This window comes from Erpetoichthys calabaricus, chromosome 7 (assembly GCF_900747795.2).
Source record: "Erpetoichthys calabaricus chromosome 7, fErpCal1.3, whole genome shotgun sequence".
Classification (NCBI taxonomy): domain Eukaryota; kingdom Metazoa; phylum Chordata; class Cladistia; order Polypteriformes; family Polypteridae; genus Erpetoichthys; species Erpetoichthys calabaricus.
In genome coordinates, this window is record NC_041400.2 from 170,661,906 (window position 1) to 170,689,292 (window position 27,387).

The window sequence follows — 27,387 nt, forward strand, 5'->3', positions numbered from 1 at the left end:
AATCCCAGATGGAGGCTGCAGGCCAAGGGGAGGCAGAAGCATGACGTCAGTAGTGGCGAGTCAGTCTACTCATACCACTGGAGTATAAATACAATTAAGTTCAATTCATTCTCTGTTATTTACTTGGTTTGTATCCAAAAATGGAAATTTAATTGTATAGATGTCTAATATTCAGTAGAAACACAAATTTGTCACCCATCTATTCTGCCAAAAAGAATACGAATTTTGACCAACAAGTCCATTTTTGATCAGCCCCTATCCACTAATTAAGGAATTTGGAAAAATAATGGTTTACTGATTTTCATTCTCAACTAAGAAGGCTCAAATGTGACAGGTTTTACTAATTCTACTATGGCATTTAGGTTTTCTACAAAAATACAAAGTTTAGTTCTTAAAGGGGAAATAGCCACATTTTTTCTATTTATTATCTGCTAATATACTCTTTTCCAGCGGTTTTCATATTTTCATGCTGTGAGTTTTTCAGAGCTCTCACAAGAAAAAGGAGTTTCCCTTAAAAAACACAAGCACACACACACACACACACACACACACACACACACGACTGTTCCCTTTCAACTCTTTCCAAGTGAACTTATAGCCCCAGACATTGGAAATGTTTTATGTGAAGATAATATTCATTTTTTGAACATCACCTTTAGTTTTGAAGGATTCTGCTTTAATACACTGAAAAAAAACAAAACACAGACTGAGCATAATAGTCAACAGTACACAAATTGTCTGCTTATAACGCTGAGCCTCCGAAGAATGGATGCCATTTGTCAAAATACAGTGCAGCATTTCTGTACATTTTAAACTAACTTGCTTTCAATCGCTTTTCTAATTCTCTTAAAGTACTATATGACTGAAGTATAAAGTTTACAATAAGTGCCAAAACAAAACCATACATTTGATAGAAGACCATACACTAAAGATTACCGTGACTGTTTCTAGGAATTTGATGGTCAGGCAGTACTGTTCTCTTTAAGTGACATTGATCTTGGTGAATCAGTGATGCGGTTGCATTCAAGTGACATTCATGTCATTTAATCAATATCACTGTTAAAAAGTCAAGCTCATGGAATGAATTAAACATACTTCTGTTTAACTGACATTTATTTCAGCAAATGAAATGAAAGTATTCTGAATTCTACTAAATTTATTTGATTGAATCTATTGAATGTTAATAAAGATTTTATTGTGGACTACACATCTGTGGAGTATAACCCTAAGTCTTGGACTTGGTAGTTACTCATTCAATTCAATGAATATTTTTTGTAGTTTTCCACAGACCAGTTTTAAGGTTTAATACAAATATAAAAAACATTTGTAATTTTAAATGAAACAACAAAAGAGACAGAAACTAAAATGGTTTACATAAGCTTAATGAACAGACTCAAAAAGGACACAATCCCCAGTGTCATGTGAGATATTCTTGTTACTTCTTACCATAAGACTGTATTTTTTGCTTTCTATTTTCTTCACGGCTCACTATCAGGTGTGCATGCTTGTTAAGCTTCTGATATATCTAAGCTGTAACCCTGACTAAAGGATCACCTACCATTTTCAACAGCTGTCACAAACCTGCATTCCTCACATTGTTCCTCCCTGAAAACATGATTTTCACATTTATATCAATAAACTACTCTGCAATGCTAAATTAACACCTTTTATTAAACTCTAATCTAGATCTCAAAATGTCAACTATTCTAGTAATAGCTTAATTATTTTCCACATAGCAAATGTATTTTATTGTTGCTTTTGTCAAATTCCTATCTTATTTGCACATTTAAGGATGAAAATATCTTCTTAAACTGGGGAGGAGAGTAATAGCTAAAAATATTTTTCAGCAGGTGTAGTATCACATAAAGAACACAAATCCTATTAATTTAAAACCATCAACTTAAATATCTTTATTGCAACACTTGTCCTCTTCCAAAGCAGTTTAACCCACTTTTAAAATTACTGTACTATAGTACACCATAACAAACTTATGACAGTAAGGAAAAAAAATACAAGGCAACAACTGTTTCTAAAAACCAGCTATCATACGCAAGGTCTCATGTTAAGCACAATAAGCAGTTCGATCCAATTTAGAAATCAAGTGCTGGAGTTGATCCTGTATTATATTACCTGCAGCTTTAATTAACCAAAAGTACCAATGTGACTTGTGCCAATTTAATCAGTGAGGTATGCCTGACCAATTTCTCTACCTGAAAGTCTACTGGGGCATGATTAACTCAGAATGTTATTTTTAAAACAAATATGTTTTAACGAAACTGAAGATTTCTAATTTATTTTTAATTTATTACAAAACAGCACATTCAACTTCTTAAAACTGTTCCTTTCTCCAATTAAACATTTTAGGGATGTGTATTCTTACTAACATCAATATTTGAGTATTCTCAAGGATTAATTAACATGAGTTAATTTGGGAGCAGGGGGGTAGAGACAGAAGCCTTTGGCTTATACTAACTTCTGATAAACTGAAAACTTATTTATTCTACTCCAATTAAAGTTCTTCCAAGTGTCCAATCATAATGGGAAAAAAATACTAGCAATAAAAATGTACTAATGTTCTTAATGTGTAACATACTATATTACATGTTCATTTTATATATATTCGATAGATAGATAGATAGATAGATAGATAGATAGATAGATAGATAGATAGATAGATAGATAGATAGATAGATAGATAGATAGATAGATAGATAGATAGATAGATAGATAGATAGATAGATAGATAGATAGATAGATAAACACACACAAGTGTTTAGAGACCAAGATTTCAGAATATCTGAACTAAAATGGAACATAAACTTTACAAGTTTGATTTCTCAAAGGTAGCCTTAAAGAATAAGTTTGGTATTTTTCAAATCATAGGTATTTTTTCACAAATATGGTATAGGTGCATTTGTCATGCAAAATTCCATTATAAAGTTAAGCACCGTCTATAAATTAAAAAAAAAAAAAAAAAAAAGCCTAAAAACTTACTGATGAAGCAACAAAAGTATCAATATAAGAAAACATGCCCTCCTTGTCTTCATCCCATGTCTGTGACAACAAAAGAGATCTGGAAATAATTATTTTATCTCATGTTCTCAGGAATATTTTTCTCTAAGTGTCTGAGTTCTCACATAAATACGGAAGTAAAGCAAAGCTAAACAAACCACGTGGTTGCTGTGACTCAGTGTTTCTAAAGGAAATCACACCCTGCAGGTAAAGATTGTTGAAGAAGATGACAAACGCTGAGAATTTGTGCACAGCTGGTCTTCTTTTAAAATGGCTGAATATCATAATATTGCTGGGATTTTTTTTGTTCAAAAATGACATTAATAAACTACGTAACAATGTGTGTATAATCAATCGCAAGATGTGGATCAATACTCAACAAGTGTCTTGGATGTATTCTGTAAGTTTTTAAGCTTTGATTTTCCAGTGATGCCCCATTAGCCTCCATTGTAAAGCACCAATGAGGGGGAAGATATTTTTTAAAGCTTATGGAAAGCAAATGCATACAGTATATAGCATGTCTGTGAAGAAATAAATTTGACTTGGAAAAATACCAAACTTACTCTTAAACTTGAGACAACAACTTAAAAAAGTTGTGAAAGGTTTGGGAAATGAAAGCATTTGGTGTGAATTAATTTGACTTGTTCAATAACAAGCCAATTAACAGGTTAAATCTCCAATTGACAGGCTAATGTTTCATTATACACAGATGTAAACACAGATCTTATAAAAGCAAATGTCGCAAAACTGATTTTAAAAAAACTGCTATGAAAAATGTATTGTTACAAAAGAGTTTGCATAAATGAAAATAACAACTGCCTTGGTATTCAGTAATTCACTTAAAAAAGGATATAACAATCTTTGAAGTTTTATTTCTGGTATTTACTTTTACTATTTTTTTCACTGCTGAAGATAAAATTTCAGTAAACAAATTTAGTACACAGACAAGTTAAGCTAAATCATGTATCATTCTTTATAAACCCTATAAAGAAATGTCCCAAACTCAGTAAAATCTCCCCAAGCCAATGGTTCCTCCCATTTGTTGTTAAATTGGGAGGAAATCTTACTTTCTGTCACATAAGAAATTCAAGCATTGAATTTGTAAACTTTTAAATCTCACTTACTGGCTCAAGTATCAGATCTACACTACATAAAAAGAGGGTTTTTGGTATAACATGTAAATATCTGTATTTTTTCTTGATTATACAGAGAGTAAGAACCTGTGATATACAGTATGTTATGCAATAGGTTCAATATACCCTAAAATAAGTATGAATTAGACTAACCATTTATGAAAGCTAATGTGTATAGATTCTGTACTACAAGAAATGTGCTTTGATTTCACATTAAGCACCCATAACATGCAAATTCTTCAGATTTGAACTTACTACTAACATTTTCATAATTAGAAATTAAGCTGAAAAATGTTTTTTTATCTAATTGTTAGAAAAATTTTATGATAAAAAAAACATGTCCAAACACAAAAGGTTATTACACACAACCATTTGAGTTTATAAAAGATAAACTCAAAAAAATGTAGTATGTGTTGCCATCTTGTGGAATAACCTTGAATAACCTAAAATGAATAAAAATACAAAAATATTCCATTTTAAACTTAAATGTGCAATTAGTAGTTGGATAGGTTACAATTTGTAACCCAATTCTCAGTTTCATCACACTCTCATTTTAAATGTGCAAGTCAATTTAAAATTATGATATGCCATTTTGAAATGGGACTTTCAGCTAATTCAGAGTCAATGATTAAAAAAAATAGATGACCTTTATTTATAAATAACAACCAAGATTACTTACATAATTATCTACATTTTCTACTCCAAATTAAAGACAGGCAAAACAAGTAAACATACTATTCAGAGAAAATGTTTTCCACAAAACAATATATTTTGAAAATGTCTTCATCTAAAATGGATTAAAGGATGGAAAAATAGGATCAGAAAAGTGTTTAAAGGCCTTCTTCCATGCTGTAACAAAGGTAAAATGCAACAGAGTGTGCAGATAATATGACTAAAAAAGGTCCAAAAAATTACAGAATGATGAATCTGGGAAGTGGTGGTAAGTAATACAAATGAACATATGAATATGCTGGAAGAAGAAAAAAGTCTACATTACAGGGTTAATGTTAATTTAAGAGATACGTTTTGTGGAATATTGCGATTCAATATGACAAAAACTTCAATAATTCTGACTCCAAAAAATAAAACAAAAACCTAAAATACAAAGTTACAGACCCATCCTATCAGTTGCATAGACTGTTGCTGATGTGTTTTCTTCCCCTCCACATAGGAAGTCACAGAGAAGTAGCGAAAAGTTTTCAAGTACAGATGAAATTAATGATTTCAGAAAAATATATGATTCTAAAATTATTAAAGGTGATACTACAAAATGTTAAATTATCATCATAATTTTATAATCCAGCCCTAAGAGCAAGTAACTTAAAGAGCTACACAAAATAATGATTTTCAGAAATGAGGTCTCAAAATGTATACAGGATGGATGGTAATGATTAACCAAATTTCTATTAGATTACGTTAAGTTTAAAATAAATAATCTCATAAATTACATAACTCATTTATATTTGCTTTAGGAAATTAAATGGCCTTGCTGCACTGCACTGCCTAACAGAGAAGTACTGTATTTTGAGACATGACATTCATTACAGTAGACATAAGGGCAGTATTTAAGCTACTTGTTACATTTTTTTTTTTTTTTTTTATACCCGAGAGCAAAACAGAGGCCCTTCCATGAAAACAAAGCGTATTAAATGTACCTCAGCCTGGAAGCATCTGGGTGATACAGCAATATAGTGGTGAAACATCTACAAGTTTTGAGCCTGAAATGGGTATTTAAGTTGTCAAAGATTAGACCCTGTATACTAGAATATGTGAATTAGAAGCTTCAACCATTTGGGGTTAATGGTGTAGGTTTCTTTTTTTTTTTTAACCAAGCAGATGAGAATGTTAAAAGCTACAATAATCAAATATAAATTTAATTTTTAGCACATAGAAGCAATGAATCTTCAGAGATTAATTTTGTGCCTAGTCATTGTGTAGCAAGATCAGTCCCCTCCATAGGTCACAGTTGGGAAATGGGCCACAGAATTCCACCATGGCAGGACATCATTAGAGGTTAACCCAAAGACTGGACAGTCTTCAAAATCTATGAGATAAGAAAACTTTGCCACCACAGACTGAACTGTAAGGATTATAGATAAACTGAATCCATTCTTCATGAAAAATTAGACACGAGCAAGGTGTGCGCACCTTGGGTGCCTAGAACATAAACACCTGAAATAAAGTATTACTGCATCCATTGTTCTAATTATACAGTGCATCCGGAAGGTATTCACAGCGCATCACTTTTTCCACATTTTGTTATGTTACAGCCTTATTCCAAAATGGATTAAATTCATTTTTTTCCACAGAATTCTACACACAACATCCCATAATGACAACGTGAAAAAAGTTTACTTCAGGTTTTTGCAAATTTATTAAAAATAAAAAAAACTGAGAAATCACATGTACATAAAGTATTCACAGCCTTTGCTCAATACTTTGTCGATGCACCTTTGGCAGCAATTACAGCCTCATGTCTTTTTGAATATGATGCCACAAGCTTGGCACACCTATCCTTGGCCAGTTTCGCCCATTCCTCTTTGCAGCACTTCTCAAGCTCCATCAGGTTGGATGGGAAGCGTCGGTGCACAGCCATTTTAAGATCTCTCCAGAGATGTTCGATTGGATTTATGTCTGGGCTCTGGCTGGGCCACTCAAGGACATTCACAGAGTTGTCCTGAAGCCACTCCTTTGATATCTTGGCTGTGTGCTTAGGGTTGTTGTCCTGCTGAAAGATGAACCGTCGCCCCAGTCTGAGGTCAAGAGCGCTCTGGAGCAGGTTTTCATCCAGGATGTCTCTGTACATTGCTGCAGTCATCTTTCCCTTTATCCTGACTAGTCTCCCAGTCCCTGCCACTGAAAAACATCCCCACAGCATGATGCTGCCACCACCATGTTTCACTGTAGGGATGGTGCCAGGTTTCCTCCAAACGTGACGCCTGGCATTCACACCAAAGAGTTCAATCTTTGTCTCATCAGACCAGAGAATTTTCTTTCTCATGGTCTGAGTCCTTCAGGTGCCTTTTGGCAAACTCCAGGCGGGCTGCCATATGCCTTTTACTAAGGAGTGGCTTCCATCTGGCCACTCTACCATACAGGCCTGATTGGTGGATTGATGCAGAGATGGTTGTCCTTCTGGAAGGTTCTCCTCACTCCACAGAGGACCTCTGGAGCTCTGACAGAGTGACCATCGGGTTCTTGGTCACCTCCCTGACTAAGGCCCTTCTCCCCCGATCGCTCAGTTTAGATTGCTGGCCAGCTCTAAGAAGAGTCCTGGTGGTTTCGAACTTCTTCCACTTACGGATGATGGAGGCCAATGTGCTCATTGGGACCTTCAAAGCAGCAGAAATTGTTCTGTAACTTTCCCCAGATTTGTGCCTCGAGACAATCCTGTCTCAGAGGTCTACAGACAATTCCTTTGACTTCATGCTGGGTTTGTGCTCTGACATGAACTGTCAACTGTGGGACCTTATATAGACAGGTGTGTGCCTTTCCAAATCATGTCCAATTTACCACAGGTGGACTCCAATTAAGCTGCAGAAACATCTCAAGGATGATCAGGGGAAACAGGATGCACCTGAGCTCAATTTTGGGCTTCATGGCAAAGGCTGTGAATACTTATATAAATGCGCTTTCTCAATTTTTTTTATTTTTAAAAATTTGCAAAAACCTCAAGTAAACTTTTTTCACGTTGTCATTATGGGGTGTTGTGTGTAGAATTCTGAGGAAAAAAATGAATTAAATCCATTTTGGAATAAGGCTGTAACATAACAAAATGTGGAAAAAGTGATGCGCTGTGAATACTTTCTGGATGCACTCTAATCCTGTGTTAAAGAATTTATACTAGGAAAAATTTAAGACATGCTTTTACAACTGGGGATCAAACTAGCTTATGATCCAGAGTTCAAACAACAAATGAAACAATGTGATTCTTCTACATCATGAAGATCATGTGTAAGACAATGTCCATGGATTTGTTTTGCCTATTGTGGCAATAAATTAATGAAAAAGGATAAAGAAATGCAAATGACCATCCCCTCCTGTCTCACAGTAATGCAATTTTTGCTACACACAACTAGCACCTATTCCCTAAACTGGGACATACTATGTCGATGATTAATTTTTTATTGTAGTGAAATGGAACACCTTTGCAAATGTTATAGCATGTGTATGTATGTGGTCACGGGGATTTTTGATAAAAAGAAAAATACAGGCTTTTTTTTTTTTTTTTTTTTAGTTTTAATGGCCTTTCTTTTAACAGGTCAGGCTCAAAACATTTCAATCATCCCTTGTACAATGCAATAACACATGTAAAACAATGTCACTTGAGGAGTTACACTGAATCAACCATTAGCCACACTAAAAAATACTGATATTAGTAACAGTCAGAGTATATCACAAAGATGTAAAGTTCTAAAACAAGACAGGTTACAATTAACATGTTTGATGGAGAAGACTTTCAGGGCCTATGAAATATCTTGAGCCAGGGTAGCACTCTCCATTTTCAGGCACTGTCACCAGCTCTATAGAAAAACATTTTAATGAGAAGATTTTTTAATGGAAGTGCTGCTGAATGTAGTGTTTTCCTTATTAACCCCCCCGGAATTTATTTTTATATTTTAAGTAATCTATAAACTGCAATAGCCTCAAAATGAATTAAACAATCAGTAACAGAAACAGGGTTTGATCTCTTTCTTAAATGAAAAGTATTAACTGACATATTTCTAGTATTTAGTATTAAAACTGGTTGTCATCTGTAGTTAAGCACCTTCACTAATACCAGAAGAACATGCATACCACTTAGCTTCTGCAGTATGTCAAAACATCTGCACCAATCTTCAACTTGATTTAAAACTAAATGTTCACCTATAACAGGGGTGGGCAAAGTCATTCCTGGAGGGTTACAGGTTTTTGCTCCAACCCAGTTTCTTAATAAGAAGCACTTATTGCTCAAACAACACTTGTGCTTTACTTTAGTTGTCTCACATGTTAAGATTTTGCTTATTTTAGTCTTAAACAGCTGTATTCCCGATTATTGATGGCTCCTAATTAGCAATAACATGCAAATGACAAAAGAAACAGCAGTTCTCCATTTAGCTTGTTTCCATTTACAAATGTGTGTGTTTATCATGCCCTATTGGGTTTAATTAAATACTTGGAAGGAAAGTGAAGAGTTTAAAGTGAAGGACTGAGAATTACTCATCCATTTTAGCCTTTAAATCATTTGGATGATATCCTTAGGGGGAAAAAAAGTTTAGGATATCAGAATTACCTGACATGGCAGAGTTAAAGCATTAACAAGCCACGAAATTAAATTATTGACAAGAATTGCTTTCTAATTAAGCAACTGGGTTGGAACAAAAATCTGCAGCCACTGGGGCCCTCCAGGACTGACTTTGCCCACCCCTGACCTATAACTTCTGTTTAATAATACATTATATATATATATATATATATATATATATATATATATATATATATATATATATAGCGCCTTTTCCATGCTCACGGCACCTCACAGAGTTTAAGATAGAACGGCAGGGTATACGGTATATAGCATTGTACAAACCAGATAAATAAAGAAGATTAAGACAGCAAATGCAGAGAAAAAAAGCCTAGCAGACAACATAATTGATGGTCTAGCACACACACACACAGGTTACATGAGCATCTTGACATAAAGGTAAACTGAGAGAAGGGTGATAAAGTCAAGTAGAGCTAAAAGCCTTCCTGAACAGATGAGTTTTGAGCTGTTTTTTTTTTTTTTTAAAAGAATTCATGGAGTCAGCTGACCCGATTAATTTTGGTAGGTCATTCCAGAGTCTGGGCACTATAAAGCTGAAGGCCCTGTCACCCATGGAGTGTAGATTAGTGTGGGGCACAACAAGATTTCCAGAATCAGAAGATCTTAGTGGGCAGACAGGCACATAGTGATGGAGAAGGTCACTGATGTAGTTTGGCAGAAGGTCGTTTAAGGCTTTGTAGGTTATTAGTAAGATTTTATATTCGATTCTGTAAGACACACGGAGCCAGTGAAGGCAGAGCAGGATGGGTGTGATGTGCTCTGTGCTGCTGGTCCGTGTAAGGACTCTTGCAGCCGAGTTTTGAATAAGCTGGAGCTGTGATATAAGATTAGAAGGGGCACCTGCCAGCAGCAAGTAACAATAATCGATGTGGGATGTGATAAAAGCATGAACAAGTTTCTGAGCATTAGAAAAGGATAGGAAGGAGCGAACACGGGATATGTTACAGAGGTGAAAGTAAGAAAGTTTCTTAATGTGGTTTATGTGGGCGGAATAAGAAAGGGAGGAATCAAAAATGACACCAAGATTCTTTGCAGTAGAGGCAGGTCTGATGAGATCACCACCAAGATGGACTGGGAAGGAGCTCATTTTATTAAGTTGCACTTTAGTCCCAATTTGCAGGAGGTCAGTTTTGTGCAATTTAATTTTAAAGAGTTCTGCTCCATCCAGGTATTAATTTCACTGAGGCAGGTTGTGAGCTGAGAAAGCTCTGATGAAGTTCCGCTTTTAACATTGAAATAAAGTTGAGTAGCATCAGCATAAAAATGATAACCCAGTCCATAGCTACGAATAATATGGCCAAGGGGAAGCATATAAATACAGAAGAGAAGAGGGCCGAGGACAGAACCCTGTGGAACCCCTTGTATGACTGGCGCTGAGCTGGATCTGCTGTTGCCAAGACTAACAAACTCTTGCCTATCAGTCAGATAGGACTTGAACCACTGGAGGGTAGTGCCAGAGATACCCAGCATGTTCTCCATTCTGGACAGTAGAATGTCATGCTTCACAGTGTCAAATGCTGCACTGAGGTCTAAAGAATTAATATACTGGTTTGTCCAAGTCTGCTGCCATAAGCAAATCATTGGTTACCCGTAGCAGAGCAATTTCACAGCTGTGCTACGCCCTGAAACCAGACTGAAAGGGTTCCATCAAATTATTAGAGGTTAGGTAATTGGTGAGTTGGGAGGCTACAGCACGCTCAAGAACTTTTGACAGAAATGATAAGTGGGAAATAGGCCAAAAGTTGTTAAGATTGTTTGGTTCTTGTCACTTGAATGCAAGCTATATGTGTACTTAATCTCCCCCTTAAAACCTGTCACTAGACCTCTGAAGCACATGCATGCACGAGAACACCTGCAGTTTTCTTTTTCTCTTAGTTTCAATGAGCTTCTTCAGTCCTGACTCATCCAGGTAAAGGCACTGACCCCCTGTAAAAATGATTCAAGAACTTTTATTTTAAGCCCGCATTTTACAAGAGTTATCACTGATTTCAATGGAACACTCCATAACAAATATCAGAATTTAACTGCTGTCAAAATGGAACGGATTAAGACCATTTTGGGGAAACTAGACAGCTTTCCAACAAATCATGTCAAAGCAGTTCAAGTGCTAGCATTTACACAGGTACAATTCACCCCTGAGGAGAAACTGAACGATGACAGTTAATGACACATTGGAAATACTGGTAAGGATATTGGTCCTCACAGGACCCTCTTCTGTGTCCATGATACAACGGTTGTCTGAAGATGTACGTTAAAGCCGATAACATTCCATCATTTCTCAGTATCATAAAGCTAAATTCACCTTCTTCCTCTTAGCTTGGTGGTGACTGCACTTGCCATTCCAATTTACAAATGGTGATATGAAAAATAAAACTTTATTGCACAAAACAGCTTTAACACACTACTTTGGAAAAGCCTCAAAAGTACAATTACTCTACTAACCAAAAAACAAAATGGAGTGGAAACTGGAAAGTTCTATATACTGTATGTAATTAAGAACAAAGCTCAACTACATTTTTTTATCACTGAGACCTTCATTGCCTTTTGGCTATGTGTTTACACGTGTTATTGATTTAATAGATTAAATGATTTAATCTTTAGAGTTTGACCACCCTAACCCACTCTCACCTCGGAGTACTGCACCCTCCACCCATCCTTCTACTGATACCAGCATAGGAGAGAGTTTACCCCAAACCACAATTACAGCAGCCCAGGTAAGCAGAGAGAGAAGGAGACTTTGTGCCAGCAAAGCAGCGGGTCCAGATAAAGTATCGCCACGACTGCTGAAGGCCTGTGCGTTGGAGCTAGGGAGTCCTCTACAGCGCATCTTCAACCTGAGCCTGGAACAGAGGAGAGTCCCGAGGCTTTGGAAAACATCCTGCATCACCCCAGTCCCAAAGGTATCACATCCTAGTGAGTTGAAGGACTTCCGGCCTGTCGCTCTGACGTCGCATGTGATGAAAACCACGGAGCGGCTGCTACTTCACCACCTGAGGCCACAGGTCCGTCACACCCTTGACCCTCTGCAGTTCGCATACCAGGAGAAGATGGGAGCGGAGGATGCCATCATCTACATGCTACACCGATCCCTCTCCAACTTGGACAGAGGCAGTGGTGCTGTAAAAATTATATTTCTGGACTTCTATAGCGCCTTCAACACCATCCAACCTCTGCTCCTTAGGGACAAGCTGAGAGATGGGAGTAGATTCATACCTGGTAGTATGGATCGTGGACTATCTTAAAGACAGACCTCAGTATGTGCGTCTCAGGAACTGCAGGTCTGACATTGTGGGCAGCACCACAGGAGCGCCGCAGGGGACTGTACTTTCTCCGGTCCTGTTCAGCCTATATACATCGGACTTCCAATACAACTCTGAGTCCTGCCACGTGCAACAGTTCGCTGACGACACTGCTATCGTGGGCTACATCAGGAGTGGGCAGGAGGAGGAGTATAGGGACCTAATCAAGGACTTTGTTAAATGGTCAAACCACCTACACCTGAACACCAACAAAACCAAGGAGCTGGTGGTGGATTTTAGGAGGCCCAGGCCCCTCATGGACCCCATGATCATCAGAGGTGACTGTGTGCAGAGGGTGCAGACCTATAAATACCTGGGAGTGCAGCTGGATGATAAATTGGACTGGACTGCCAATACTGATGCTCTGTGTAAGAAAGGACAGAGCCGACTATACATCCTTAGAAGGCAGGCGTCCTTCAATATCTGCAATAAGATGCTGCAGGTGTTCTATCTGACAGTTGTGGCGAGCGCCCTCTTCTACGCGGTGGTGTGCTGGGGAGGCAGCATAAAGAAGAGGGACGCCTCACACCTGGACAAACTGGTGGAAGGCAGGCTCTATTGTAGGCATGGAACTAGACAGTTTGACATCCATGGCAGAGCGACGGGCACTGAGCAGACTCCTGTCAATAATGGAGAATTCACTTCATCCACTAAACAGTATTATCTCCAGACAGAGGAGCAGCTTCAGCGACAGACTGCTGTCACTTTCCTGCTCCACTGACAGACTGAGGAGATCATTCCTCTCCCACACTATGCAACTCTTCATATCCACCCCCCGGGGGGTAAACGTTAACGTTATTCAAAGTTATTGTCTGTCTGTATACCTGCATTGTTATCACTCTTTAATATTTTCTTTATCAGTATGCTGCTGCTGGAGTATGTGAATTTCCCCTTGGGATTAATAAAGTATCTATCTATCTATCTAATACTATGTTCAAAAGTTTGTCAATAATTTTACAGTGACAACTACTGATGAAACTTTTACAGAACATATATATGCAGGATTTTCCCATTTTTCAAAGCTAGTTCTTTACTAAAAACCCCTTTGTAGGGTGAATCTTCATAAAGCTAATACATACAGTAATTGCCATTAAATTCAATGCAATATTTTTAAGCATTCCATGATCCCAACAATTAACCCACATTTTAGCCTTAACACAAGAATACGTGAAAATTGAGGGATTTAGATTAATGTTAAAAACACTAGTTATCCAAAACAAAAACTAACAAGACAATTGTCCTTCATTAAATGTTGCTTAACAGAGTTGTTTACGTGTACTTCAGGTTTAATATTCATGACAATGGTCATGAATATTAAATTTCTTGGACTTTTCCAGCTCTTTCACAATTCATTTTTGGAAACATGATGCACAAGCTAATTAACACTAGAATTACCAGAGTCTACAAAAAAACTCGTATATCCGGCCCACCTCAAAACCGTTCTCACCTCTCCTTTGTCTTCTAAATGTGCCGATTAACACGAGCAGCAAGCAGTCGGCTGCCATCGCAGAACGTTCACTAAGTTTTCCCAGCTCATGCCTTGATTGATTATCTGGGAGTGACTGAAGTCCTGGAGTTTTAGAGTGGAAATAATAGATCGCTATTTGGAACACACGCATTTCATGTGTGTTCCGTTTCTACAGTAATCTGTGTAAACACATTTTTAAAACAAACGTTTTTCATATTTTAGTAGTAAATGACAAAATGTAGGCATAAACTATATAATGTATGAAGCCTGAAGTCCAAAGATCAAGTAAACACTTACGCAAAAGGTTCAAGGATGCTACAACAGCTTCCGTGGCGAAGCGGTAAGATTTGCTGACTTGTAATCAAAGAGTCCCCGGTTCGATCCCTACTCACTCCTATATTTGCCGTTTTCGGTAGTGAGCTGCTCCTTTTGTTAATATTATACAGTACACACATACATTTGGTTTGCGTCTGTAACACATGGTGTGCATTTATAGGACTTGTAAAAGTTACCGTTTTTTTTAACTTTTATTCTCTCTAAATCACGATCACGATACATATTACACCCCCCACCCACCCAGGGATCTGACGCTGTTGTTTTTCATTTGAAACGGAATAACTGGAGATGTGAGTGGTGTTTTGAGACAATGGAACTGGACATTCTCTCATCTGCAGGGATAAAAGCCGACACGCAAACGCTGGCGACTCTGCCTTCTTCGTATCTCACCGTCACTTGATTTTTTTTTATTCAGTTTTATTGAGTGTTCCTGCTCATGCTGAATTAGTGTGCACCTTATGGTGTATGATGTCAAAAAAACAAAAAAAACACAGACGTAGGTATATATGATATTTGGAATTATTCGTTTTAAGACCTGTATAGTACATTTCGGAAAACTTTGTGGCATGGATGCAACATTATTCATATTAATTCGCATAGCATCTTGTGGTCTGTAATCAGTGTGCAATCGTGTTTTTTTTCCCCGATCTTGCCAGTCCCCACATGTTGCTGTATGCCGTTTCTTTTGTATTCCAGGACATGCAGAGGATAGAATAGTACAGAGCAGTAAGTTCAGCGCTATATGCAATCATCAGATTCAAATGTTAACTGTTCACACACATGCAAGGATAGTCTTTCCTACATTTACAATGTGTGTACCTGTTACAATGTACACACTTCTCTCTATGCTGTGGTTCCTATAACACACCTGAAAGAAAGAGACAATATATATGAAAACATCATCGCACTAATGCAATATTATTTGAAAATGAACAGCGTCAGATCAGGTGTGGATTTATGTTGGCACTATTACTGAAAGAAAAAAAAGATCAACATGTGCGTTGATCCTGCAGCACTGAATAAGCTCACGCACTCTAACATCCCATAGCCCCCCATAATCTGACTCTAAGTAACAGCGCAAGCACAGACGCAAACCAAGTGTGATCAAGAGTCACCGGTTCAATCCTCACTCACTCCTATATTTGCTGTTTTCAGTAGTAAGCTGCTCTTTTTGTTAATATTGTACAGTACACACATACACTTGGTTTGTGTCTGTACTTGTGCAGTTACTTAGAGTCAGATCGGGGGGGGGGGGGGGGATGTTAGAGCGCATGACCTTATTCAGTGCAGCAGGATCAACGCACATGTTGATCTTTTTTTTTTTTTTCTTTCAGTAGATGTGCCTTCCCTGTTTATTTATATATCTAGTGACTTTTCTGCCTGTCTGTCTCTCTATTATGCAGTGCTCTGTCTGTCTGAGTGTTATGGATCTTACAAATAACAGTTATAAGGACACTTGTTCATGTTAATTGCAGTCTCAATTGTTAAAAAATATTTTAAAAGGAGCATCCCACATGAAAATATAATGATCTCCTTAACTGACAGTACATACCAATTTATAAATTTTATGTCCGTTTGAGGTTAAAAAGAAAAAAGAAAAAAAAAAAAGAACACTTTCTCCTCAACGGGGAATCTAACTCAGGTCTCTGATGGACAGTAAGCCTGCTGTGCTCTGAGACAGCAAATCTTACCGCTACACCACGGAAGCTGTTGCATTGTTCTTGAACCTTTTGTGAAAGTGTTTATTTGATGTTTGGACTTCATGCTGCTTCACACATTCTATAGTTTATGCCTACATTTTGTAACATTTATTACTAAAATGTGAAAAAGTTTCTGTTTTAACTATGTGTTTACACAGATTACTGTAGAAACAGAACACACATGAAATGCGTGTGTTCCAAATAACGATCTATTATTTCCACTCTAAAACTCCACTTCACTCCCAGATAATCAATCAAGGCATGAGCTGGGAGATGCTCGTGCACGTTCTAAGTCGGTGGGGGGATGGAATAGCCGGCTATTTGCAGCTTGTTTTTATTGGCACATTTAGAGGACAAAGGATGCTGGCGGAGAGGTGCGAATGGTTTTAAGGTGGGTCGGATCTACGAGTTTTTTCATAGACTCTGGTAATTCTAGTGTTAAGCAACACATGTGACCTTGAGAATAACAAAGACCGTAATTGCATGCCAACAACTTCCAGTCATGCCCCAAGACATCCAGTCCCACTCCATTCTACAGGCTGCAGTGAGGTATTGTTGGATTCACTGTGAAGATGATTTGTATTAGCCCTAGCGGCATGCGTCTGCAAACTGTCCAATCAAAATTCAGCTTCATTTGAGTTCACAAAAGGAAACCAAGCCTACTGGAACTTATTTCCTATACCCGAATTTTCAAAAAGAGGTTGTTTAGTAATTCTGGGGAAGCCAACATATAATAGGCTTAATACATAATGCAAGATAGTTTAGTGAATTAAACATATGTTTTGAGGTATTTTGAATTACAAAATATTGAACAAGAGACTGAAGAACAACATACCAGATACAACCATTTATTTCAAACTACCTGTAATTACAATGTCAGCAAGGAAAAAGTAAAAATACACAGAAAAAAAAGCCCCACAAAAAAAAAAAATTCAACCCTCACACATAAGGAGGAGAAAAATTAGAGACTCAGTCAAAATGGGAAATTAGAATTGATTTTTGATCAAACACTGACATTTGGAAAAAAAAGCATAAAGTACATTACAGTCTAGATCAGTGTTTCCCAACCTCGGTCCTGTAGCCCCCTTGTGGCTGCAGGTTTTTGTTCCAACCAGCTTCTGTTTTTAATTGGACTCCTGGGCTAATTAAGTGATGTGTTATTTCCATGTTTTCGGAACAATATAGAAATTAGAAAACTAAGTTTGGTAAAATAAATAAATAAATAAAAATGTACCAAGCAGTTATATGGGAATAATGTATTTTTTTCTTTTAAACAATATTTTCATTCTACTTTTCTAGGTGTTCTAATTGTTTAATTAATACATTATTTACTAATTAGTGGGTCTGATGCTAAAGTACTTGCAGCATTTTATGCCAGCGTGTCTGCTCTGCTCATTTTTAATTGTCATTAATAAGATACAAAAAAGGGGGAAAAACTGCACAGAGAAAGGGCAAAATATAATGAAATCAACTAAAGAGTTCAGCATTTAAATCTATAGCAAAAGCAGAAATATTTCTAAATGTCTTATAAATGTAAAAATCATGCTGCTGTGCTTTTCTGAATGTATAATAAAAGAAAAACAATACCAGCTAATAAAATAAGATCAGTGGTATCAGGTGTTGTCACTGATTAGGAATCTGGTTGGAACAAAAACCTGCAGTCACATTTGGGACACAGGATCAAGGTTGGGAAACACTGACCTAAACAGTGTATTTTGCCAATTCACAACAGCACACAAGATAAAGAACATGGTAAGCGGACCAGCACTACTCTAGCAGATCAGATTGTAATTAGAGCTTGACCGATTAATCACGTGGCAGATCTGATCAGCTAATAATAGGGCTCAATAACTTAACAGACATCATCCGAAGTGATGATGATCAGGGGCCTAACAGATGCCAGCATTTTGAGTGGCAGAGTTCATCAAAATGCAACGGATCTGATGCACATACAAACGGTATAACCCCCAAAGTGGAGAAAACTGCAATTGAAAAAACATCTAATTTCATATAGTAGGTAAGCCTTTTTTATTTTTAAGGAATAAATATATACATTGTGTACATACTGGTTTTGTATACAATGCCAGCGTCAAAAATGTGTTTTCTAAGTTAACTAGAATCTGTTTCACTAGAACCAGAAGATATTCAATACTTGATCTTTGCTTTACACAATAATAAACTTACTCTCCAATTTCAAAAGCAGTATAAATGCTTAGAATATATGTGACTTTACCTTTGTGTGCGATCTTTAAATTAAAAACTGATCACATCTGAACCTTGTTCAGTGGCTGCAGTCTGTGTTGGTGCATCTCAAACAAGTTTTGTTAATAAAAATAAAAAAAAAATGAATAGGTTGCATTAATATTTGCATCTGCACTAATTTTTGACAAAACTGAAAAAAAAGTGTGCCAAACACAGAACCTACAGAAACTGATATTCTGTTTGCATGACAAATTAACAATATGTTAAGGTAGTTGTTCAAAAGTTGTTCAAAGTATAAACCACTCAGCTGCTATGCTGACTATAGCTTGCTATTTTGAATAGGTGCGAAAGACAGCTTCACTGTTTGGGAAGGGGGAGTTGGAGAACTTGAAATATTTTATTGTTTAGACTTGGTGAAGCATTAGACAGCATTGCTTTACCAATAAATAGAGAGTCTAGGGTTGTCACATTATACAAAAATTAGGCTGGAATACGCACATTAAAAATAAGCAATTATCTGAATATATTCAAAAGTAGGTTAAAAGTTCTCAGTGCTACTAAATACACATATGAACTTAGCATGAATTTGAATGCTTCATTATTACTAATAATGCTTGCAGTGCATCTGGTGAACTATGTAGTGGTAATGATTTGTGCACTGCACAGCCTTCCCTTGAACAACACCGCCCATCACAAAAATGAGATCTTCTGTCCCTTTTAAGGAATGTGATCAAAGAGAAAAGTGGAACTGGGACACTTCACATGCCCATGTGAATATACGAAACTCAAAGAAAATCATTCCTGACTGCTTATACATGTTAAAAGCACTCGTTATGTACATCCCCTGCACTCTGCTCTATTTGCCTATCTGATACTCTCTCTGTTCAAGGAAAGCGATATTTTGGGTGTCCACTATCATCCACTCAGTGAGTAAGTGTTCAATGTTATAGGCAACATTTCTAAAGACAAAAACTGCTCTCTCCACAGCATAAATGCAGAGAGGCTGTGCTTCCTACATTAAGACCTCCCTTTACTGGAATGGGAGTATTAGCTTGACCATGTTATTCATATTCGCTGTTCTTTACAATAACTGAGTTAATTTTATTTATTGGTTTGTAAATGGTACAGAAATTGAAAATATTGTTTCACAACTTTGAGTATTTCCTTATTTAATTACAATGATATTGTTTAATTACAGTATTATTGTTATTGTTATACAGTATATATTTACTTATTTTAACAATTATTTATTTTTATGAATAATTGTTAATTGACACTTTTTTGTACATAGTTAAAATAATCTAATTTGTATTCATGTTTTGTTATAAAATATCATTATTTTTTCCTTTTGAATATCTTTGTACTAGATCTTTCTTTTCCCCAAGCCCAGGGGGAGAAGTTATTTATTATTCACTAATATCAGTTACCCGATATCGCCAACTCTTTACTCTGAATGACAAAAATCTCTGATCAGTTGGGCACTAATTTAAAGCATTAAAAACTAAATCCATTCACTTGTAGATTGGGTCATGAAATTTTGAACTACTTAGAGGAAGTAGAAAATAAAAGTAACTGAGATGTGGAGCTGAGCATTACTTAAAAAGAGTCATGGTCAGAGTCAAGACAAGAATTTCACTGTCTCTCTATGGCCATTTTCAATGGGATTTTGTTATTGGAAGTCAAATTGGTAGAAGTGAAATTATGAAACAAACAACACAAGACAAATCACTGACACACTCAAGTGAATAATTAATTAAGCTTAACTGAAAAGTACACAATGAATAAAAAGTAAAACTCACTCAATTTACTATCAAATGACATCAGTTAATATTCCAAAATTGTTTTTTTCCCCACCCACCATGTACTGTACTATCTGGCAAGCAATAAGCAGATACAAAAGTGAACGGGAAACACAATACCTGAAATTAGTTTAATTTATATATCAGGTGTACTTGAAATCTATCCTAATTATCCAAAACTCTTAATGCATTTCCTCATAATACAAAGCAAAAAAAGCTAATTTAGCAAATCACCAAACGTTTACATTTTTTATATATTAGTTTATATTACTTGCAGCTTTACAATCAATAAAAAACAGACCTAAATGTGCCTACAAATACAGACACTCACAGGTAACCATTAAGCACACAAATAAGAACATATTTGGGTGCAACATAAAGCTGTATTAGGAAAATCAATCAATTTAGGATGTTCAACAAAGCTTCCCTAGAACAAGCCACCAGCAATCAGAATAATGGTATGTTGCACAGACAACCATGTATTACATTAGGCTATGGAATGTAATCCAAAATGTGACAATTTATATACAAAGATTTGTAATGCAATTTTATCCATCCATTCATTTTGTGAACAGGCTTAATCCAGCTATAACAAAAAAAAAAAACACTAGGAATTCATCATTAAATACCCCACTAGAAAGCTATACATTCCCTCAAAAAAATGGCCAAATCAGACCTTAAAAATACACAGTTCATTGTTAGAATGCAAAATACATAATACATTCTATGAGGCTGCCTATTATTTCTTAAGCTAAACCAACAAAACTGTAAACAGTAAGCAAGTTGCATTGTCAGACTTTCTACTCTGCACAGCATGCATTTTTCAAATCACAGTCTTATCAATGACAGAAGAATGAAAAAAAAAAATCAAGCAACTCCTATTTACATTTTTTTCAAATGTATCTGTCATAAATTACAGTTTAAACAAACAGTAAAAATATACAGAAAACCCTTCTGACATCTTACACTCATGTTAAAAAAAACATTGTCACTCACACAATGGGACTAATAAAAACATTTGCATAAAATAGATCAAAACGAAAGGAAAGCTGAGATTCTCAAGGTCAAAGTTACTGTTCATTATGTCTATAAATTACAGCAGACTTTCTGTGTAAATCAAAGGTGTACAGTTTATTTTATAATATAAATTTAAAAAATGCTAAATACCAGCAAAACTTTTTGTGAAAAAGTTCAAGAGCACAATAAAGACACCTTCAACACATGCATCTATTAAAATCAGTCTTTTTCAAAATGAATATGGATGGCTGGAAAACGTAAGGTACATTTTTTTTCAACTCTAATGACTGGTTTTCAACGCTGGGGATGTACTGTAGTGCTGCTGAAAATCATTTTGTCAATACAGCAGTCATGTCAAGCTAAAAATATTATTTTTCTCACTCCCTAATCATTCACACTCATTTTAAAGATGGATGGGTAAAGATCAGCGTTTAGAGGGAGTGAACACATTTTTTTTCCTGACTTCAGGGTCTAAAGCTGCTTTGTTTACTTGCTATGGGTACTAAGAGCTGCAAAGTGAGAAATTCCCAAAAAGGCAATACAGAAATATCTTATTACACAAATTAGCCAAGCTGGGACATGCATTTTAAAGCTCAACTTATTTTATTATATAAAATAAAAAACAACATTAACCATGTTAACCAGAAATGTCACTTTGTGGCTACTTCTTTTTGGAGTGATGTGATGCCTTCTTAATTCTTTTAGTTTGCTTATCATTATAACTAAAAAAAAATTAAGTCAAAGCTTTAACTGATATTTGTGCAGATTATGCAGTAGTGACCTCACATTTCCCTCAAAACATAGACTGGGATTACACATTAACAAAATAACACAAACAGAGAAATGTCAAAGAATGGAAACTCTGGAAACTCCAATAGCACATGAACAGAGGTTACAGGATTTTCAAGAGTCAGGCAGACAAGAAATTCTGAATGTGTGAAGGAAAGAACAAGTGTGCCTCAATCCAACTCTAAATTCTGCACACAATGGCCACATCATTTTCATAATGAATACCAAGATGCAAGCTCACCACCTATCACTGACCATCTCACCATGTGTCATGTTTTAGGCTTATCCCAGTATTTCTCATTTGTGCTGCACAGCAATGAATCACATATGCCAGTGCATATAATGTACATTAGATAAGCCAGAAAGCAGGAATTGATACAGCAATACTGATGCTCATATCTCTTTCAGGGACATTTGAAATTAAAAATAAAAAAAACCCCACATTTTGCATTAACCTTCAGCACAGTATTGAGGCAAAAATTTCAACCATCTTAACAAAAACTCATTTTAAAGAAAACAGAGTTTAAAAAACATTATATGTACATACTGCTCTAATATCAGTCTCACACCAAAAAAACGACATGGTATCAATATGTAAAACATTGTGAAAATTCATACCTATAATATATTTTAACAGATATCTGTGTCAATTTATGTATGTACGTATGTATTTATAGAGCTTCTGTAAAAAGCCAAACTTCCCCCTGGGGACAAATAAAATCCCATCTATCTAAAAAAAATTTTTTAAGTTCTGAACTTCCACCTAATTTTGCAGTGTTATGCTACAGTGCAACAGGTTGCAAGGACTAGCACCTATAAATTTGCTTTGATGAGATAGTACTAGGGTGCTGTACTGTGTTAGCCATTATGAATGTAGTGAGAAGTCAAGCAAAATGACACCTTTTATTGGCTAACTAAAAAGATTACAATATGCAAGCTTTCAAGGCAACTCAGGCCCCTTCTTCAGGCAAGATGTAACAAGATGAACAAGGTTATAAAATTGATCATCACAAGTGAAGAGCTCACAGCAAAGTATAAGCAAGTTACATGTTACATTGACTAAGTTAATATCAGTTAGAGAGAAAAGCCAGCAAAATGACCCTTTTTATTGGCTAACTAATAAGATTACAATATGCAAGCTTTCAAGGCACCTCAGGCCCCTTCTTCAGGCAAGATGTAAGAAGTCTGAGTTGCCTCACAAGCTTGCATATTGTAATCTTTTTAGTTAGCCAATATTTTGATGAGGTAAAAGTGTTCCAGTGTTGCTAACATTCCCTCACCTAAAGGTTGGAAACCACACATACAAGGAAGGCAGTAAATAAAAATACAATGAAACAAAGATAAATACCAAGGAATTACTATATTCTTTGTAACAATGACATGTTTGTCAAACAGCACAGAAGACAGATAAGTAAAAGTGTGTAACAATTGCACCTATTAAAAGCTATCTACTGGTGTACTGTACTTGTGTAAAGGAATACTCCCCCAAAAATGCTATAGGTTTATTTTAATAATAATAATAATTCTTTGCATTTATATAGTGCTTTTCTTACTACTCATAGCGCTCAGCAATTGCAGGTTAAGGGCCTTGCTCAAGGGCCCAACAGAGCAGAGTCCCTATTGGCATTTACGGGATTCAAACCGGCAACCTTCCGATTGCCAGTGCAGATCCCTACCTCAGAGCCACCACTCCACCAAATTTTATATGTTGTTTACCCCATGGGCAGCACAGTGGTGCAGGGGTAGTGCTGCTACCTTGCAGTAACAAGACCTGGGTTCATGTCCTGTGTCCTCCCTAGGTGAAGGTGGCATGCTCTCCCCAAGTTCCTTTGGGTGCTCCAGTTTCCTCTCACAGTTTAAAAACATGCAGGTTAGGTGAATTGGCAATCCTAAATTGGCCCCAGTGTGTGGTTGGAGTGTGCGTGTGTGTTTGCCCTACAATGGACTGGCTCTCTGCCCAGGGTTTGTTCCTGCCTTGCACCCTATGCTAGCTGGGATAGGCTCCAGCAGACCCCTGGAACTCTGCTCAGGACTAAGCAGGTTAGAAAATGACTGACTGCTTATCCCAAGTTTGTTTTTTTTTTATGTGGAATGGAGAGGAACACAATGGTGACCAATGCTGTTCCACAGCAAACAATGTGAAACACATCCATGGAAAAAAAACATTATTTTGTTAACAATGTTACATAGATACTTCTGGGAAAAATCAGCACACAGGAAAACACATTCCAGTAACACTCAGCATTTGAATTAGAGAACCACCTTTAAAGGACTCTTGTCTAATGAATGAGGGGAGAGGTGGATCTTCAATGGAAAACGTTTCCACTTTGTTGTTAGGGGTTATTAAATGTAGACTGATGAACACAAATTAAAAATGTATCCATTTAAAATTAAATCTACAGTGGAGAAAAAAAAAGAGTGCAGAAAGTGATGGAGTTAGCACTGCTGCTTCATGGACCCAGGATCCTCAATTTGATTTCCAGCCTGGACACCAAGTTTACACATTCTCCTCATATCTAGACATCCAAAAAAGTGTCTGTAAGTTAACTGGCATCCACTGACTGATAGAGTGTGTGTGTGTGTGTGTGTGTGTGTGTGTGTGTGTGTGTGTGTGTGTGTGTGTGTGTGAGCATCTGTGTGCATGCTTGCACAGTTGTGCATTTTAGTAAAACATGCATATGTTTTATACATTTAGAGCATACAACTTAATAACTGACATGTGGATTATGCGACAATAGTAATGTGAGATTTTTTTTTTCCCCCCACATGGACATTTTTTACATCACTTGTCGTTGTACAGCACTAGTCACTAGTCACTAGTATCGTTTCATAAACTATTCTCTGTCCATTCTGCATGAAAATATGAGATTAAGTTTTTTTCCCTCAGGAACCACTACAAACAACATAGGTTAAATCACATATTAAAAAAATCATTTTCGGGTGGAGTAGACTTTTAATGTTTGAGTTTTGCTTTTTTCCTTTTGAACACCAAGGCTGCACGACAATTACAATATTGCACTCTATGTATGGTCCTAAACAGGTCAAGATTAGCTACAACGAATGTTCCAATCTAATCCACTGTAAATACCGTAATGTCCAACAATGGTATACTGCAGTGAAACAAATTTCCTCTTTACTAATCTGCACTGTATCCAAACTAGTGTCATTTGAAAAAGACATGGATAAAAAGAAAAAGTTTTAAGAAGTGTTTCCCTTTGGCAGGTGCTGATCCCAGAAAGACCAAAAACTACATCAAATGATAAAATTTATTGGATTTATTCATAGCCTCTTAATGATATACTTAAGATTAACTGCATATTGCACAAACTTATTTTGGTGCTGAGCCTAACTGATGATGCTGACAACATGGTGAAACAACCACTGATGTGCTGGATGACAAATTCTTGCTTAAAACGCATTTCAAATTTGTAAATCTAGAGGAAATACATGGGACCAGCTCTTTTACCCAATATAAGAAGAAATAAATGCACAATCATGTTAACCTGCAAAAAAAATGATTACATTAGAAAAACTTTAAGACACAGGCTTATTCCTATTAAGTGCTCCAAGAGAGACTCTCCTGGAGGGGATTTTTCATGATGGTATCCAATTTTTCCACCATAGCTCCCAGTCTGTCCAGGATTAGCCCTGTAATGGAGTGGGCTTTCCTGTGCTTCTTTTGAACTCAAATTGCTTCCCCAGGAGATCACGGCGTAGGACAATACCCTGGCTGCTACAGACGGGTAAAAGGTCTCCAGCAGCTTGCTACACACATCAAAAGACATGCATCTCCTCAGGAAACTGTCTGCTCTGGCCCTTTCTGTACAACACCCTTGTGTTGACAGGCCAGTCCAGTTTACTGTTCATGTGACCCCCACCCCAACGTATTAGTAGCCCTGCATAACTTTCACTTCCTCCCTCTTAATATTGACTGGTCTCAAAGGATATTTGGCAGGTTGGAAATCCACAAAAATTCCTAGTCTTACTGATGTTGACATGCAGCTGGTTCCACCACAAGACCCAGTTCTCCACAAGCTCCCCGATTCGTCTCCATTATTAATGAAGAACAACTAGCGATAAACCTTAAAAAACTTAAATAAGCACAATATTACCACTGTACCGCTAAAAATAAGCTGGGGAATTTGTTTTTGGACGCCGTTTTAAAAGCACTCACCATGAAAAGCTCTTGAAGCTGTCATCATGTTCACAGTTAATACAGCTGTTAGATTCAACTTTGGTTTCCTTGCGATTGCTTCACTAATTTAACACCACTTCCCCATTCTAAACTTCCGATTGCACCTGCGTATTGACTTGCAGCACCCACGTACCTAAGTTAATTTTGCCCAGTCTTTAACGAAGCACGCACACCTTGGGCAAACGCGTAACTACTTTTTTTCCCTACACTAGCAGAACTAAATACAGCCTCGTCTTTATTCCGAGGATGCACGGGGTTTGGTTGCAGGACTTTAAGCAACAGCAGAATTAAATGCAAAGACAATAGCTCTAATCCGGGAAGCGACTTCTGTCTGTTCCGATGCTCTATTCTGGGGTCCCCGCCTTCCATGAAAACTGGTTCTTCCTTAGCATAACAGCTGGATGGCCAAACAGCTGTTATTAACTTAACAAAAAGGCTAAAGTGATTTACAGTAATCTTGTTGAAAACTGGTTAGTTATTCATTGTCCGCAATACATTTTCATTTCAAGTAAAAATAAGCAAACGTAGTTAAACACATTTTATTTTTATACTTGTGATTTGTGGCATGCATCTGTACCGATTCAGAACTGCCATTCCTTAGAAATGACACAATATGCAAAAGCTTACTTTTTGTAGTCGGTCCTGAAGAGGCCGAATCCACTGCCAGACCCCGTGGTTGGAGTCGTCTCTTGCCCTGCTTCGCTGGCATGTTCCACCGCCATGCCCCCTTGATCATTGTAAGATAAGCTGTTACTCGACATTTTTTTTTAAAACTGCCTTGTTAATGTACTTTCCAAAACTTCAACAGGAATACCACACTCTGTTCTTGGATTTTAACTTTTCCTTTCCAACTTTTCTGAAGGCTACACGCAGCACCGGAAGTGTGAGTTGGACTTGGAGGAGTCACATGACAGCATCGCGAAAGCAGGAGAGGCGGGCTCTGTGAGCACCTGACGAGCCACGGTTACTATGGAAACTGTTTTGGCCCAATCAGAAGCTGCGGCGGGATCCGGTTCGTTTCGTTTGAGAATGAATAGGACTGTGATGCCAGGTTCCGCTCTTCTTCCGTAATTTACATTAATGTTATTGTGTGTAGTGGATAATTCGTCTAAAGCGACTTACAGGATCACGG

At 36.8% G+C, this 27,387-nt stretch overlaps 1 protein-coding gene across 2 annotated transcripts in view; it reads right to left on the reverse strand.

Annotated features, from left to right (window-relative positions):
- Positions 1 to 27,180, reverse strand: part of ap3b1a (adaptor related protein complex 3 subunit beta 1a) — a 318,566-nt gene extending 291,386 nt beyond the window's left edge. The window contains exon 1 of one of the 2 annotated variants that reach the window (XM_028805706.2): positions 26,883 to 27,180. In XM_028805706.2, the coding sequence (XP_028661539.1) occupies positions 26,883 to 27,016 (134 nt within the window). In that variant the 5' untranslated portion in view covers positions 27,017 to 27,180. The remainder of the gene's footprint in view (positions 1 to 26,882) is intronic. The other variant, XM_028805707.2, reaches the window with a different exon arrangement.
- Between the last annotated feature and the right edge of the window lie 207 nt (positions 27,181 to 27,387).